This window comes from Budorcas taxicolor, chromosome 1 (genome assembly GCF_023091745.1).
Source record: "Budorcas taxicolor isolate Tak-1 chromosome 1, Takin1.1, whole genome shotgun sequence".
Taxonomy (NCBI): domain Eukaryota; kingdom Metazoa; phylum Chordata; class Mammalia; order Artiodactyla; family Bovidae; genus Budorcas; species Budorcas taxicolor.
The window spans coordinates 45,734,969-45,751,098 of NC_068910.1; the positions used below are offsets into that span (position 1 = coordinate 45,734,969).

At 47.2% G+C, this 16,130-nt stretch overlaps 1 protein-coding gene across 1 annotated transcript in view; it reads left to right on the top strand.

Annotated features, from left to right (window-relative positions):
* Window positions 1–519: 519 nt before the first annotated feature.
* Window positions 520–16,130, top strand: part of CCDC13 (coiled-coil domain containing 13) — a 33,811-nt gene continuing 18,200 nt past the window's right edge. Inside the window, exons 1-5 of the mRNA XM_052640583.1 lie at window positions 520–543; window positions 1,551–1,777; window positions 5,674–5,822; window positions 9,259–9,401; window positions 10,983–11,072. Coding sequence (XP_052496543.1) covers window positions 520–543; window positions 1,551–1,777; window positions 5,674–5,822; window positions 9,259–9,401; window positions 10,983–11,072 — 633 coding nt within the window. The remainder of the gene's footprint in view (window positions 544–1,550; window positions 1,778–5,673; window positions 5,823–9,258; window positions 9,402–10,982; window positions 11,073–16,130) is intronic.

The window sequence follows — 16,130 nt, forward strand, 5'->3', positions numbered from 1 at the left end:
TGGACTGCCAGGAAAGTCCCTCTGTTACTACTTTTAAAAACATAACTACATTTATTCAGCAGTTACTATTCCGTGCCCTGCCTTTTACACTCACTGGCACAAAATATCCTTTTCCCGACACTGTTCTATATTTTCCAAAGACATTCTTAAAGGCTAAGTTAAATTTCATGGTGGGATCGTTCACTTTAATTTCTTCCAGCAAGACTGAGAGATGCGCATCTCTGCGTAGAACGTTTGGCCCACAAAACTTTTAAACTACGTTCTAGAAACGGACCACCAGCTCAACTTTAAAGTCTCAAGACGCAAGACGCCCCCTTCCATTACCCCACCGTGCTGGCTGACTTACCTACTAAACCCGGGTAGTCTGCACCTCCGTCCTTTTCCGAACTCCCGGGGCCCTCTTGGCCGCCGTAGACGCATGAGGACGTCATGCGGCGTCGTGGCTGGTTTCCCTGGTGACGGTTGTCAGGACAGCGCAGGAAAGCGTCTGAAGAGGTGAAGGAGCTTCTGCAGCTAGAGATGGGGAGCAGCGGAGCAAACACTGTAAGTGCAGGGAAAACTACAGAATGGTTCTGGCTGGAGTCAGGACAGCAAGTAGCCGCCAGGAGGCCTGGCCGGAGCCAGGGGTGTATACCTATGTAAAGATTTATTGAGCTGTACACTCACAACTTATACACTTTACTCATGTAAATTATAATTCAATTAAAAATTATACCTCAATTAAAAGCAGTAATTAGGGACTTCCCTGGTGGGCCAGTGGTTAGGATTCCACGCTCCCAATGCAGGGGGCTCGGGTTCAATCCCTAATCAGGGAACTAGATCCTATATGCCACAAGTAAAGATCCTGTATGCTGCAACTAAGACCTGGCACAGCCAAATAAATAAATATATTTTTTTTAAAAAAAGCAGTAATGATATCTGAGCCCCATTCCTAGGAGTTGATATTTAATTGGTCCAGGGATGTGCCACAGCACTGTTATATTTTAGGAGCTCCAGTCTGTGGGGTCGTTGAGAGTCAGACACGACTGAGCGACTTCACTTTCATTTTTCCCTTTCATGCATCGGAGAAGGAAATGGCAACCCACTCCAGTGTTCTTGCCTGGAGAATCCCAGGGACAGGGGAGCCTAGTGGGCTGCCGTCTATGGGGTCACACAGAGTTGGACACGACTGAAGCGACTTAGCAGCAGCAGCAGCAGCAGCAGGAGATTCTAATGTTCAGCTAGAGTCGACAGCCACTGCTTATAGGGATAGGAAGGAGTCAACTGTTGAGTCTGAGTAATGGGGAAGAGTATCCCGATGGCACAGTCAGGTATGGAAGGGTGTGTCGGGGGTGGGGTGGGGCGGTGACGCTCAGTACAGTTCAGCTGTGGCTTTCAGGGGATCTGAAGTGAGGGTGGGTCTTCCAAGCTTCCACATGGACACCTGCAAAGCTAAGCAGGAAACTCCAGCCTTGGGGGTTGTAGACAGGGCTTATTATGAGTCAAGCACTCTTGAGAAAGAAGCACTTCGTAGAGTTTGCTTCAGCTCAGGCTTCTTTTCCTACTCCGAGGGCAAGATGGCAGAGGATGAAGGCTCACAGGACACCTTGAGGCTCCAGTTTAGAGCCATGCAAGAGATGCAGCGCAAAAGGTTACAGAAGCAGATGGAGAAACGGAAGGAAAAAGAACTGAGCCTCCAAAGCAGAGGCGATGACCAAAAAGAGCCCCTGGAGATCTCTGATGGCCTCAGCGTCCTCCAAGCTGGGGAGCAGAACTCGAAAACCAGCTTTGAGCAGAGGTAAATGCAAGCTTGGACTCTCCCAGGGGCATTGCAGGGAGGTAGGGAAGGTGGGGAGAATGACTGCAGACAGTTCGACAGTCTGGTTGGCCAGATGTGTGCTTATCAACTGAGACTCAAGAGGTTTTGACATAGAGATTGTAATTGAAGACTCTTGCATCTGACAGAGGGTCTGTGGGCCTATAGACATAATTTGGCACGAAATTTATTCAAAAACCATGTGAAGTCAAAAGGAAAATTTTGAAATTCATCAAGGTGTGGTTTATTCACTTGGATTTTGTCTTTCATGAAAGAAAAAATTGGTTTTTGAGGAGCCAGTTGTATGGCTCTGATGACTCACAGATGATCACTGTTCCAAACCTCATCTGAGACTGTTCCAAACCTCATCTGAGACTGTTCTGCCCCAAATTCCCTTTCCTGACACATAAGGACATATAAACCTACCTTTCATAAAGAAGCACTTGATGGATTCCTTGCTTTTATATAATTGTTGAAAAGGTTGAAGAGTCCAGAATCTTCTCATTTTGCTCTAAATTTGACGGTTTCATACAGATGCAGTGATTTATATAGCCTATTAGAAGCAGAAGTCTCGACTGATACAAAAGTTTGCTAGCCATTTTGCTAAAAAAAAAAAAATCACAGCAGTTGATGAGCTATCTCTTTGCTTCTGGTTTCACCCAGAATCTATTCTCCATCTACAAATTCTACTTTACATGGTTTCTCAGTTTTCACAATGTTCTACTGAAAAATGCTAATTAGAAAAAATTAAGATGTCAAGAATTTAAAAAATTCATAGGGCTCCTAAATATTAGATCTAAGTTAACCCCAGATCGATTTCCAAATGATCTTTCCTCAAGTCGGAAAGTGGAATTTGTGGATACTTGAGCTGTTGGTATCCAACAATATTATTAATAATATCCATTATCTAATAATTAGTTGAGCTTCCCATGTGGCTCAGTGGTAAAGAATCTGCCTGCAATGCAAGAGATCCAAGTTTGATTCCTGGGGCGGGAAGACCCTCTGGAGAAGGAAATGGCAACCCAATCCAGTATCTTACCTGGGAAATCCTGTGGACAGAGGAGCCTGGTGGGCTACAGTCCATGGGGTCACAAGAAAGTTGGACATGACTTAGCAACTAAACAAAACAACAATAATTACTGTTACCTTTGAGCTTCCCAGTTGGCGCTAATGGTAAAGAACCAGCTTGCCAATGTAGGAGACGTAAGAGATGCAGGTTCAATCCCTGGGTCGGGAAGATCCCGGGAGGTGGGCATGGCAACCCACTCCAGATTTCTTTCCTGGAGAATCCCATGGACAGAGGGGCCTGGCGGACTACAGTCCATAGGTTGCAAAGAGTCGGACAACTGAAGCAGCTGAGCAGACACACATGCTTAATTTCTATAACTTATTTACTTCCTGAGCAACTGCCTCTGTGGAGCTGGTTTCGTGCCTAACGATAGAAACAATCACAGACCCATCAATCACATTTCTCCTGTTTTAAAGTTCTGGAAAAAGCGTTGCAAGACAACGTAAAACAGGCAATACCAGTCGCCTATTCTGATTTCCTATTGGAGGAACCTGGTGGGCAACAGTCCATGGGGTCGCAAAGAGTCAGACGTGACTGAGCGACTTTCTTTTTTTTTCTTTCTTTCTTTAACCTGAGACCCAGAGCCCTGGCCTCAACTTAAGGCTTAGACCATCCTTTTTGGTCTTCTAATTGTTGTTCAGTCACTCAGTCGTATCCAACTCTTCGTGACCCAATGGACTGCAATACGCCAGGTTTCCCTGTCCTTCACCATCTCCCAGATGCTCCATCTTGCTCAAACTCATGTTAATTTAGTCGGTGATGCCATCCAACCATCTTGTCCTTTGTGGTCCTCTTCTCCTCTTGCCTTCAATCTTTCCCAGCATCAGGGTCTTTTCTAATGAGTCAGTTCTTCACATCAGGTGGCAAAAGTATTGGAGCTTCAGCTTTAGCCTCAGTCCTTCCAATGAATATTCAGGGTTGGTTTTCTTTAGGATTGACTGGTTTGATCTCCTTGCAGTCCAACGGACTTGATTTCAAGAGTCTTCTCCAACACCACAGTTCAAAAGCATCAATTCTTTGGCACTCAGCTTTCTTTACAGTCCAACTCTCACATCCATACATGACTACTAGAAAAACCATTGCTTTGACTAGATGGATCTTTGTTGGGAAAGTAATGTCTCTGATTTTAATATGCTGTCAATGTTTGTCATAGCTTTTCTTTTAGGGAGCAAGCATCTTTTAATTTCATGGCTGCAGTCACTGTCCACAGTGATTTTGGAGCCCCCAAAAATAAAGCCTCTCACTGTTTCCATAGTTTCCCCATCTATTTGCCTTGAAGTGATGGGACCAGATGCCATGATCTTTGTTTTTTCAATGTTGAATTTTAAGCCAGCTGTTTCACTCTCTCACCATCATCAAAAGGTTCTTTAGTTCTTCTTTGCTTTCTGCCATAAGGGTGGTGTCATTTGTGTATCTGAGGTTATAGATATTTCTCCCAGCAATCTTGATTCCAGGTTGGGTTTCATCCAGTCCAGCATTTCACATGATGTACTCTGCATAGAAGTTAAATAAGCAGGGTGAATATAAGCAGAGAAGTTAAATAAGAATAGAAGTTAAATAAGCCTTGACCTACTCCTTTCCCAATTTTGAACCAGTCCATTGTTCCATATCCGGTTCTAACTATTGCTTCTTGACCTGCATATAGGTTTCTCAGGAGGCAGGTAAGGTGGTCTGGTATTCCAACCTCTTTAAGAATTTTTCCACAGTTTGTTGTAATCCACACAGTCAAAGGCTTTAGCATAATCAATGAAGCAGAAGTAGATGTTTTTCTGGAACTCTAATACTTTTTCTATGATCCAATATGCAAGTAAAACTAGAGGGCCTTCCCTGGTGGTCCATTGGTTGAGACTTTGCCTTCCAGTGCCGGAGCTGCAGATTCCTGTTGGAAAGCTAAGATCACTTACGCCTTGGAGCCAAAAAACTAAAACAAAAGAGAGAAGCAGGGCTTCCCTTGTGGTCCAGTGGGTTAAGAATCAGCTTTCAGTGCAGGGGACGTCGATTCAATTCCTGGTCCAGGAAGATCCCACATACTGTGGGGCAACTAAACCCATGCACCACCACTAGAAGAAAGCCTGCACACAGCAACCAAGACCCAGTGCAGCCAAAAATTTTAAAATAAATAATTTTAAATTATAAAAACACAGAAGCAATATTGTAACAAATTCAATAAAGACTTTAAAAAATGGTCTGCATTAAAAAATCTTTAAAAAATTGACTATAAATTTCCTTGCAAGTATCACTTTAGCTGCTGTTCACAAGTTTTCAGATATGTTGCTTCTATAGTCAATCCATTCTAAATGCTTCATAATACACATTATGATTTCTTCTTAACCCATAAATAATTTAGCAGTGTGTGTGTATGTGTATGTTTGGTTCCAAGCATATGACAACTTTGGAGTTCTTTTCTGAATTTTTGCCCTTTTTTAGTATTGATTTCTAATTTTAGATAACTAATATTAAAGAAAATGATCTGCATGATGCTCATTATTTGGAGTTTGCTAAGATTGCCTTTGAAGCCTATATTTTTATGCATGTTCCATAGATGCTGAAAAGGAGTATTTACATAGCTCTGTTGAACCCCGAGTAAACTATAGCATTCGGAGCTTGTTGCTCCTTTCATTTATGTGCATGTGTCCTTGATCATTGTTTTGAGAACAGTATGCTAAAAATCTGCTCATTGAGATTCCCCTCAATTCCTCATTCCTGTTTTATACAGACCAGTTCTAGTCACCACCCAGTACCCAGCCAGGGACAACAAAACTGGGCCACAGAGGCCTGAGCCCCCTGTGATTCTGCCTTTCCCTTGCAGGGTGCTTGAAGATGAGATCGAACAGCTTCGGGATCAACTCAGGGAAACAGTGGATGAGAATGGGCGATTATATAAGTTGCTGAAGGAGAGGGAGTTTGAAATCAAACATCTCAAAAAGAAAATAGAAGAAGACAGATTTGCTTTTACAGGTAACTGCACCGCTGTTATGACAGTTCCTACCCTGAAGTCCAGGTCGGCTGGCCCAGCCGCCATGAAGCCTACAGGGCAGACAAACAGCAAGTTCCAGAGGGCAGGTGTGAAGAGAGAGTGCAAAGGTCAGCTGTAATCAAGCTTGTCCAGATAAGTCCCAGAAATGAGGGATGGGGAGAGGAATGGAGCAGGCAGGGTGGGCCAGCATGCCAGGAACCGGGAGCAGCAGAAGCAGAGGACAGGCATTTCAGGCAGTGTGGGTGAGCCCGCTGGGACTCATGACAGTTCCCCATGGCGTCTGCTGCACGTTCGGTGGGCTGATGGCATCCATCCTATCTCGATACTCGGGCTCCAACATGGACGTGAAACAAGCCCCAGTAAAAGTAGGCATTTACTCTATACCTCTTGCTGTTACTGGGCCAGAAGGGTAGACCAGACAGGGAATTTGGCTGTTCCCGGGGGATTTCCTGGAATCCAGCAGCATCTAGAATGGACCTTGTCTCTTCAGGTCTGGCTGGGACCTTGGCTCTACTGCTTGAGACCTTGACCCCATGGGCCTGTTAGGGACCTTGGGTATGTTAGCCCTGTGGGTATGGACTGGACATTGACCACTGACTCTGTGGTTCTAAGCTAGACCTTATTCTTACACATCTGGTGGAGACCTTGGCCCTGGCTGTCCTCTGCTCCATGCATTGAGCAATTCCCAGGTGGCTGACTAAGAAAGTACAAAGTTGGTGTCACCAATCACAGAGGGCAATACGCCTCACCTGGCATCTGCCAGAGCGTCCCCCTCTGCCTTTGCTAGTAAATGCCCTTAAGAGTAGGTGTACATAGAGGACTAGTGCTGAATTAAAAAGCAAGGAGAATTTGGTATCTTAAAAACTCTTATGCCTCCCTCCATTCTTTGGTCTTTTCTGTCTAAAATAAAGCTATACCAAAGAGAAGGTAACACCTAACCTGGCTTGGGTTTCAGATGCAAAGGGGCAGCTTTTGCAAGGCTATCTTTCAAGGCTGAGAGGCTCCAGGGGGAAAGGAGATGCCTTCATGTTTTGAAGAGGAAAGTTTGACAGGCTTAGTTCATGTTTTTAAACCAGGCTGCTGACAGCTGATAAACTGGTTTTCCTTTGGCTGGATTTTTCGTGTTTGCTTTAGTTTTTCCATTTCTTTGTACAATTCTTTGATGATTGCATTAGTGCTTACAACACACATAACTTTCATGGCCTACTTAGAAATATTATTTTACCACTCAAGTGGGATGAAGAAACTTTACCACCATATGGATCCCTTTACCCTCCCCCTTACAGTATAACTCTTAAGTATTGTATCTGTATATGTTGAAAATCTCATCAGGGAATGCTATCATATTTGCTTTCAACCATTATACGTGAACCGTGAACTTCCAGATGTTGGATTTAGAAAAAGCAGAGGAACCAGAGATCAAATTGCCAACATCCGTTGGATCATCAAAAAAGCAAGAGAGTTCCAGAAAAACATCTACTTCTGCTTTATTGACTATGCCAAAGCCTTTGACTGTGTGGATCACAACAAACTGTGGAAAATTCTTAAAGAGATGGGAATACCAGACCACCTGACCTGCCTCTTGAGAAATCTGTAGGAAGGTCAGGAAGTAACAGTTAGAACTGGACATGGAACAACAGACTGGTTCCAAATAGGGAAAAGAGTATGTCAAGGCTGTATATTGTCACCCTGCTTATTTAACTTCTATGCAGAGTACATCATGAAAAACGCTGGGCTGGATGAAGCACAAGCTGGAATCAAGACTGCCAGAGGACATATCAATAACCTCAGATATATGGATGACACCACCCTTATGGCAGAAAGTGAAGAAGAACTAAAGAGCCTCTTGATGAAAGTGAAAGAGGAGAGTGAAAAAAGTTGGCTTAAAACTCAACATTCAGAAAACTAAGATCATGGCATCTAGTCCCATCACTTCATGGCAAATAGATGGGGAAACAGTGGAAATAGTGAAAGACTTTTTCACTGCAGATGGTGACTGCAGCCATGAAATTAAAAGACACTTGCTCCTTGGAAGAAAAGCTATGACCAACCTAGACAGCATATTAAAAAAGCAGAGACATTACTTTGCCAACAAAGATCCATCTAGTCAAAGCTATGGTTTTTCCAGTCATCATGTATGGATATGAGATTTGGACTATAAAGAAAGCTGAGCACCAAAGAATTGATGCTTTTGCACTGTGGTGTTGAAGACTCTTGAGAGTCACTTGGACTGCAAGAAGATCCAGCAGTCCATCCTGAAGGAAATCAGTCCTGAATATTCATTGGAAGGACTGATGTTGAAGCTGAAATTCCAATACTTTGGCCACCTGATGTGGAGAACTGACTCATTTGAAAAGACCCTAATGCTGGGAAAGATTGAAGGTGGGAGGAGAAGGGGATGACAGAGGATGAGATGGTTGGATGGCATCACTGACTCAATGGACCTGTGTATGAGTAAACTCCAGGAGTTGGTGATGGACAGGAAGGCCTGGCGTGCTGCCGTCCATGGGGTTGCAAACAGTCAGACACGACTGAGCGACTGAACTGAACTGAATTATATTAATACATATTTTAAAGAACTTAATGATATACAATATTCTATTTACCAAGATATTTTAGCATTTCTGCGCTTGCCCATTTACTGCTGCCCCTATTATCATGGGGTTGGCAGCTTCAAGAGTAGGGCTTGGGCTTCCCTGGTGGCCCAGTGATAAAGATTCCACCTGCCAGTGCAGGAGATGCTAGTTCAATCCCTGATCCGGGAAGATCCCACATGCCTCAGAGCAATTAAGCCCATGCACCACAACTATTGAGCCTGTGCTCTAGAGCCCAGGAGCCACAACTACTGAGCACAGGTGTTGCGCCGACTGAAGCCCATGCATCCTCGAGCCCACGCTCTGCAGCAAGAGAAGCCATCGCGTTGAGAAGGAATCGCAGCTAGAGAGTAGCCCCTGCTTGCTGCAGTAATGAAGACCCAGCACAGTCAAAAATAAATTAATTAAAATTATTTTAAAAAATAGTGGGGCTTGTCTGGAGACAGAGTTGGGAAAGAATAAGCAAAAGAAGAGGATGTCCCCCATTCGCTCTGAGCCCACTGCCTGCCCTTTGGACGAGAGAGGGCAGATCACTTTGACCTCTTTCTGATGTCTAGTTCCAGGATTTGTAATGCTTTTGAGTCCTGGGAGGGAAACATAACCACAAAACTCACCACTGGACCATCTGTACTTCTAGGTTTCGTTTCCTTCCCCAGGTTCTTTCTCCTCACATGTCCTCATCCTCTTCAACAGACATGAGGTGGCCGAGGTCAGCTACTCCTTGTTTCCCCAGTCACTGCCTGGCCCAGGTCAGCAGCAGCAAGCTTGTTCAAACATGCAGGCCTGTGTTTTTAATGGATCTCGCCGTTTCCCTTCATTTTAGGGACGGCTGGTGTGGCTGGGGATGTGATTGCCACCAAAATCGTCGAGCTATCCAAAAAGAACCGGGTGCTGATGGCAGAGTCCGAGGGCACGAAGACCAGAGTGCGGCAGCTCAGCAAGCGCATCCAGGAGCTGGAGCAGGAGGTGAGGAATCTCAGGTGCCCCTGCCCTGGGGGATCCTCACACCCCACGCCACTGCTCCAGAGAGGGAATGCACTCACATGCTTTGGGTCCTTCGCGAGGACTTTGAGTCAGTGTTTGCCCTGAGTCGCTCAGTCTGTCACATCCTGAGAGGGGACTGTTGGGAAGCAAGGAGGAAGCAGGCCTGGAGAGGTAATCCAGCACACTGGAGACGATGCAAGCCTGGAGCCTGACCACCCAGGTGTGAATGTCAGCTCCGCCACCGACTTGCGTTGTGACTTTGAGCCAGTTACAGTCCCCCTGTGCCTGTTTCCTCCACCTGTCATACGGCAGTGATGATGGTGCTCACCTCAAGGTTTTCTGAGGATTAAATGTCTTAATGTTGTAAAATGCTTAAAACAGAGCCTATCAGGTAGTTAGCACCAGAAAGATGTTGTTAGATACATGATCAGGGATTCTGGCTAACTTGAAGCTAGAACCAGGAACATTCCATCAGTTCGTCCCATGTTCGTCCACCTTCCCTCTCTGCTGCCCTTGCCCTCTCACAGCTCATCATAAACGCCTCCAGCTGAGCGAGGGCACAGCCCCAGTGGCTCATGGTCCTTCAGGAGCTGGAATGAACCTACGTGCATAGCTTCTCCTTATGTGGCTGGAGGAGCTGAGGCTGGCAGCGGTTAAGAAGCTTTCTCAAGTCACACAGCATGTGGTGGTGCCAGACTTCAAATCCAGTTCTGTTGTTCTCCAAAACCCTCCTCAGTCATTATACTTGGCATTGCATTAGAGCTTCTTTATTCTATAACAAAAATTTTTTTGAGAACCATCTCAGGCTCTGTGCCAGGCCCTGGGGAGACTGTGAGGAGCAAAATAGGCCTGATTCTTTTCCTCCTGGAGTCAGACCAGCATCAAGGGCCCCTTCAAGGAGGTAGCATGTGCATTGGGTCCCTAGAGGATGAGAAGGGGCCAGACTCAGAGGGTTGAGGCAGGGGCCTCCAGAAAGAGGACCCAGCAGGTGCAAAGGACCTAAATATGGATAAAGGCCTGAAAGAGGGCCAATGTGGCCAAGCATGGAGCAAGGTGAGGTCAAAAAGGTGGGAAAGTGGGTCGTGCCCAACCATGTCAGACAGGGGTGGTCTTGGTGTGAAGGACACCTGGAAAGCCCTTAAAGGGTCAGTATATAACAGCGGTCTTGGCCACCAGGCCACAAGCCTGTCGGGCAGGTTTCTTAGCGTCTCTGACCTTGCTTCCTCAAGTGCAAGGTGAAGTCCGTAATTCCTTTTATGTCTCCCAGGCTGTTGTTAGATGCAGACCATGGCTGCAGAATCATTATTTGTTAAGCTGTTCATGAATCCTAGGGCTGTTCCGCTCTGTGACTGGGGAATGGGGCAAACAATCAATTAAAGCCTTTCCCATCGCAGAGCAGCTTGTAAAGGACAGTTCTTCCATTAATGGGCCTTAAAGTGAGCTGAAGAGATAGGCTACTGAGATCGGTGACCGCACATCCGACGGCAGCACCAGAGCACTTCCCGCAAGGTGCCGCAACCCCTGAGCAGAATTAAATATTAAGTGCCAGGTTTGCTTTTTCAGCTGCAGATAGCCCAGGCCAGGCTGCCAGCCAAGGGACCCACTGACACGGGAGCCAAGCCACCAAGGACCCAGATGGGAGACAGAGTCTTGGTATGAATTCCCTTCTGTGCTGGAGAGTGTGTGAGGCAGCCATGGGCCTGGGCCCCCCTCTTCCATGGGGGCGCAGGTGTCTCTCTCCAGGGTCCACCTCCACCCCATTGCTGAGCCGGTGCCACCACTGCAAGCAGCATCCTTAGAGTAGCCATCAGGGCGCAGTGACCAAGTCTACCATCTGAGGCCAGGAATGCCCCAGGGAAGGCCAGTGAGGGTCTAATTGATTTAGTTCCCAGACAGGGAGGTCAGTAGGGGCCTGAGGACCCTGGAATCCTAGAATTTCAGGATCAGGAGGGAAGGCCTGGTGCAGCTGGCCTCCTGCTCTCAGCCCAGCCATGAAGGATCTCTGTTACAGCCTCCTCAATGGGGAGACATCCAGCCTCTGCCTTACCCCAGGGACAGGGAGCTCACTCATCCTCAATGGAACCCTGGTTTTGGAGGGAGGCAGTCCATATTGTGGGAAGTCTTCCCTTGGTGGAACTCCAAATCTACAGAGTAAAAGTGATTACTGGGAATGGGGGCTGTTTCCAAGATTCCATTTTTATTTAGCCAATGAGCCTCCATGAAACCTAGGACATGGGAATTACAACTCCATGAAAGGAAGGCAGTCTGACCCAGTGGGCTACTGGATAGGGGCACTAAACCCAAGCCAGACAATAAATTGCTCAGAGTCTCAAGAACAGGCTTCCCAGGTGGTTCAGTGGTAAAGAACCTGCCTGTCAGTGTAGGAGACAGAGGAGATGTGGGTTCAGTTCCTGGGTTGGGAAGATCCCTTGGAGAAGGGGCATGGCAACCCACTCCATTATTCTTGCCTAGAGAATCCCCATGGGCGGAGGAGCCTGATGGGCTACATTCCATGGGGTCACAAAGAGTCAGACATGACTGAGCAACTGAGTACACACTCAAGAACATCCCAGGAGGCCTCCCCACTGTTTTTTGTTTTTGTTTTTTTTGGCTGCACCACATGGTTTATGGGATCTTAGTTCCCTGACCAGAGATTGAACCCGGAGCCCCAGCAGTGAGAGCACCAAGTTCTAATCACTGGACAGCCAAGGAAATCCCCCCATCGTTTTCTTAAGCCAAATGAGTTGGTGAACTGGAATCCAAGCCTTAGTACTCCCAGTTCAGTGCCCCCTTTTCCACCTGATCTCCCCTGTTGTCTATGACTCAGGGTCAAGCCACTTCATGGCTGTCTCAAGGAGAATTCAGCCCTCTCCTCAGTGTACAGTGATGGGCCCCTCCATGTACAGGGTGACGTATCTCTTGAAGGCTAGTCTTGTGTAGACCTGTCTCATTGCTAGGGAGGCAGTGAAGGGGCTCCGCCCTCAGCGGGGGCCAGACTGGGTGTCATTCAGCACTTTTCCCAGCTCTAGGGGATGCTGCTAAGCTGCCCCATATACATCCACATCTCTGACTGGCACTGTGCTGGGTGGGAAACTGCTCATTTGGTCACTTGTTGAGCCTGATGGAATTTTCTGTAACACAGAGAATCAAAGACCAGCCACTGTCCACAAGGGGGTTCAATAGAGGCAATGAATAGGCATATTGAAGGATGGAGGTGGGGTCAGGGCCCTCAGGGAGAGCCCCCTGACTCGGAGTTCACAGAGGGAATGCACTTCATCTGAGGCAGCCAGGAGGTGGTATGGGCAAGGGCTTCCTGAGGTGGCCTTGCTGGAGTAGGAAGGTAGGGGTGGCCCTTCTAGCAGAAGCAGTGCGAGCTCAGAGCAGGAAAGCGTCACTGTTTCTATTCTGTTTGTTAGCTGGGCATCAGTTAGACGACATTTGGCTGCAGCCCAGGGCCCATGAGGAGGAAGAGGGGAACATAATCCAAACAAAGCTGGGGTGGGGTCACCTGCGGAAGGAAGCCTTGACAGTAGCTGGGGGAGGAGTTCCAACTTCATTCTCTGGCAGCAGGGAGCCTGGGAGGTTTCTGATGGAAGCGTGGGTGGTGGGCTGCAGTCTCCACTCCTCAGGACATGAGCTGCCGGGGTCCAGCCCCCGCAGGATCCAGGGGAACCCGAAGGAGAAACGGCGTTGGCGAATGAATGAATGAGAGAGGAATAGAGGAGAGAAAGAGGCTGATGTTTCTTGGTTTACACAGAAAATCAATAAAGTCTCGAGACAAGAGACTTGCACCGTCTACGTAAGGCCACAGGTGCCCTCCCGGTCTCCTGAGGGAGTGAAGGCGCAGGGCGCCTTCCTGTTCAGGTCTTAGAAACCCAGGCAAATAAGTAGACACGGCGGACCTCTATACTCCAAGGGATCAGCCTGAAAAAGAGAGTAAGAGAGAGAAAGAAAGAAGAAAAAAAAGAAAGAGACACGGGGTGATCAAGCTTCTTCGAGTGAGGCCCATTATTTTATTTTCAAAAGGGACTTTTATACCTTAACTTGTACATAGAGGGAAATGAAAGATGCAAGGTCATACAGAGTCAGCCCAAACATTCTAGCAGTTTTGTCCTTATTGAAACCAGGATTTTTTTCTGCAAATTTTTCCCATAAATGATGTTGTGTACATTATCTTCTGGCCTTGGAGGCCTGTGAACATTTTATGACCCTCTTTCGATAAAGGCTGCTCAACCAGAAAACTTATTTTCCTTCAAAGTGTTTTTTCTTTATATTTCTAATCTATATCAGCCTCAGAAAATGCTAAACAGAGTTACATTTCTCACGGAGCAAAGGTGCACTGAGTTACAAGAAAAAACCAATTAGCTCAAAAGTCTGATGTGGTTAATTTCAAGGCTACACTTGTTTTTCTTACATTCCAACTATGTTAACTAATGCACTCCCAGGTGCACAGTGGATAAGAGATATGGGAACTTAGCAACAAGCATTGGCCCAATAATGAAATCCTACACCAGCACTACTCTAATAACTTTTAACTCTTTGAAAGGCTCTATGTTTTAGGCTTCCCGTGCCTCTCACAGTTGGGAGGCTGTGAACAATCATATGCATAGCTGCAAGAGTCTGGATAAACCTGCCAAGCAAGCTGGAATGCTAACAGAGGGGGTTTGATTTGAAATATTCCTCTCATGTCCAGGAGATTTATTAGCTAGAGCCCTAAGTTGATTTTCTCCAGAGAAAGGTGGTTGGGGATAGGCCCCCGTTAATGTCAGGAGAGTTGGTGAAAGGCACAAAACAGTAAGACAGATTCTGATTTTGGGGTAGATGCTCGAGCTGGTCTAGGGAGCCCCTCGAGTCCTGAAGCCTTGCTTAACAGTTCTCTTCCACATGACCTTGTCATGGGTGGGATGGCCCGTGCTGGCTCCCGGCAACGAGTCTTCCCAGGCCTCTTCTATTGAGAGCAAGAACAATAGCCATGTCCCTCTCATTAGACTGTTCAGGCCAACCCAGGCCTGGGCCATGCTCCATAGCCTGCGGGCTCACCCCCGTCCGGGCCCAGAGCTCCGAGTGCATTCCAGAGTAGAGCTGAACTCCCTCTCCCTGCATGGGGCCTCGTGAAGCTGTTATTTTATGCGGCCTTGGCACTGTCTGCTCCCCCTGGACACCGTTTCAGGTATTCCTTCAGGGGAAAAAGCCACGACCCCCAGAAAGCCTGTGGTATCTCACTCTGGGCAGAAACAGCTCTGAAATGCCAAGGAGGTGGGTTGGCACAGCTTCCCGGGTTGGGGGTGAGGTGTGGAGCCTGGCAGAACAGATGGGTTGATGCCCTCACCAGAACACCATCTAACCTTCAGCCACCTTTGCCAGCTGCCGACCCAAGCCAAGTTATGCCCCCTGGGCATCACCCTCTGTCAGAATCTGCCCCAGGGAGCACCCTTTACATGCATTATCCCATCAACACTCACAGGTACCCCAGGGGCTGGTATAAGATGCCCCCATTTCACAGATGAGAAAATGAGCCTTGGAGAGGTTGCCCGGGCTCCAGATCGAGATGCAATCTGAGTGCCCTTTCTGTGCCCTCATGCTCTCAAGTGCTCTCTCAGCTCCTGCACCACCACCCACCAGAGCCTGGGGGATAGGGCGGGAGGGGGTTGTCAGGCAGGGGCTGCTGCTTCCTAACCCAGGGAAGATTCAAAGCAGCACCTTAGCAGGGGGCAGACAGGCCCCCAACAACAGTGGGAAGGGATGGCAGACAGCCAGACGGGGGGAAGGACAGACAAAAAATTAGATTAAAAAAAAGACGCCCTTGTGTTTTGCCTAAATTCTCAGGTTGCAAATTCTGCTCACACTGGTTACTCTATTCAGCCTCATGGTGGCGCTGTGAGGACGCAAGCATTTCCTAGATGAGGAGACCCAGTGAGTCCAGGCTTTCCTGGCTGTGTGTGCAGGTCTAGTTGCTTTGATCAGTGGTTTTCACAGGGGCTGCCCAGAACCTCTGGGGTCCATGGAGCTCCCCACCCCCAGTCTCCTGGGGTCTATCTTTCACTAGCATTCCCCGGAGGTTTTAATCTGTGCCTACTAAGAAAAATTCAGAAAGCTGCTGCGGTATCCACCCTGTTTCCCAGAAGTTTACCCCACTTGATGTCTTGGGACAGGAGCAGATGGTCTCGGCGTCACTGCCAGTGGGACTCTCAGCCCACCAACCAGCGTACCTGTTGCCACCATGCCAGGGCATCAGCAGCAGCTTAAATTTGGAGAATCAGTTGGTGCAAGGGAAGGACCAGGCTTCTAACCCTACTGCTGTCACCTCAGCCAGCTGTGTGCCTGAAAGGGCATGTATTTCCCTTTTCAGGAACTTATTTTCACCACCTATGGAAAAGGTTTGAATGGGCTGACCCTGGAGTCCCTTTAATGCCAAAGTTCTGTGAGCCTCAGGAACTTCTATTGAAGTCAGAAATGGGGAGCACATTAGCTCCCCATTTTGAGAAAAATTTCATCCAAATAGTTTACATGAAATATTATTATTTAAAAAAAAGACACTGCTAAGAACTCTAACAGGCAGAGTTTTCATAGTTCCTGCAATTCTTTATACCACAGAAATGGAGCACTGGGGGATTAAACTGGTCCTTATTTCTTTTTTCAAAAAATGATGTTATTCATTTATTTATTTATTTTTGGCTGTGCTGTCTTCACTGCTGCAGGGCTTTTCTCTAG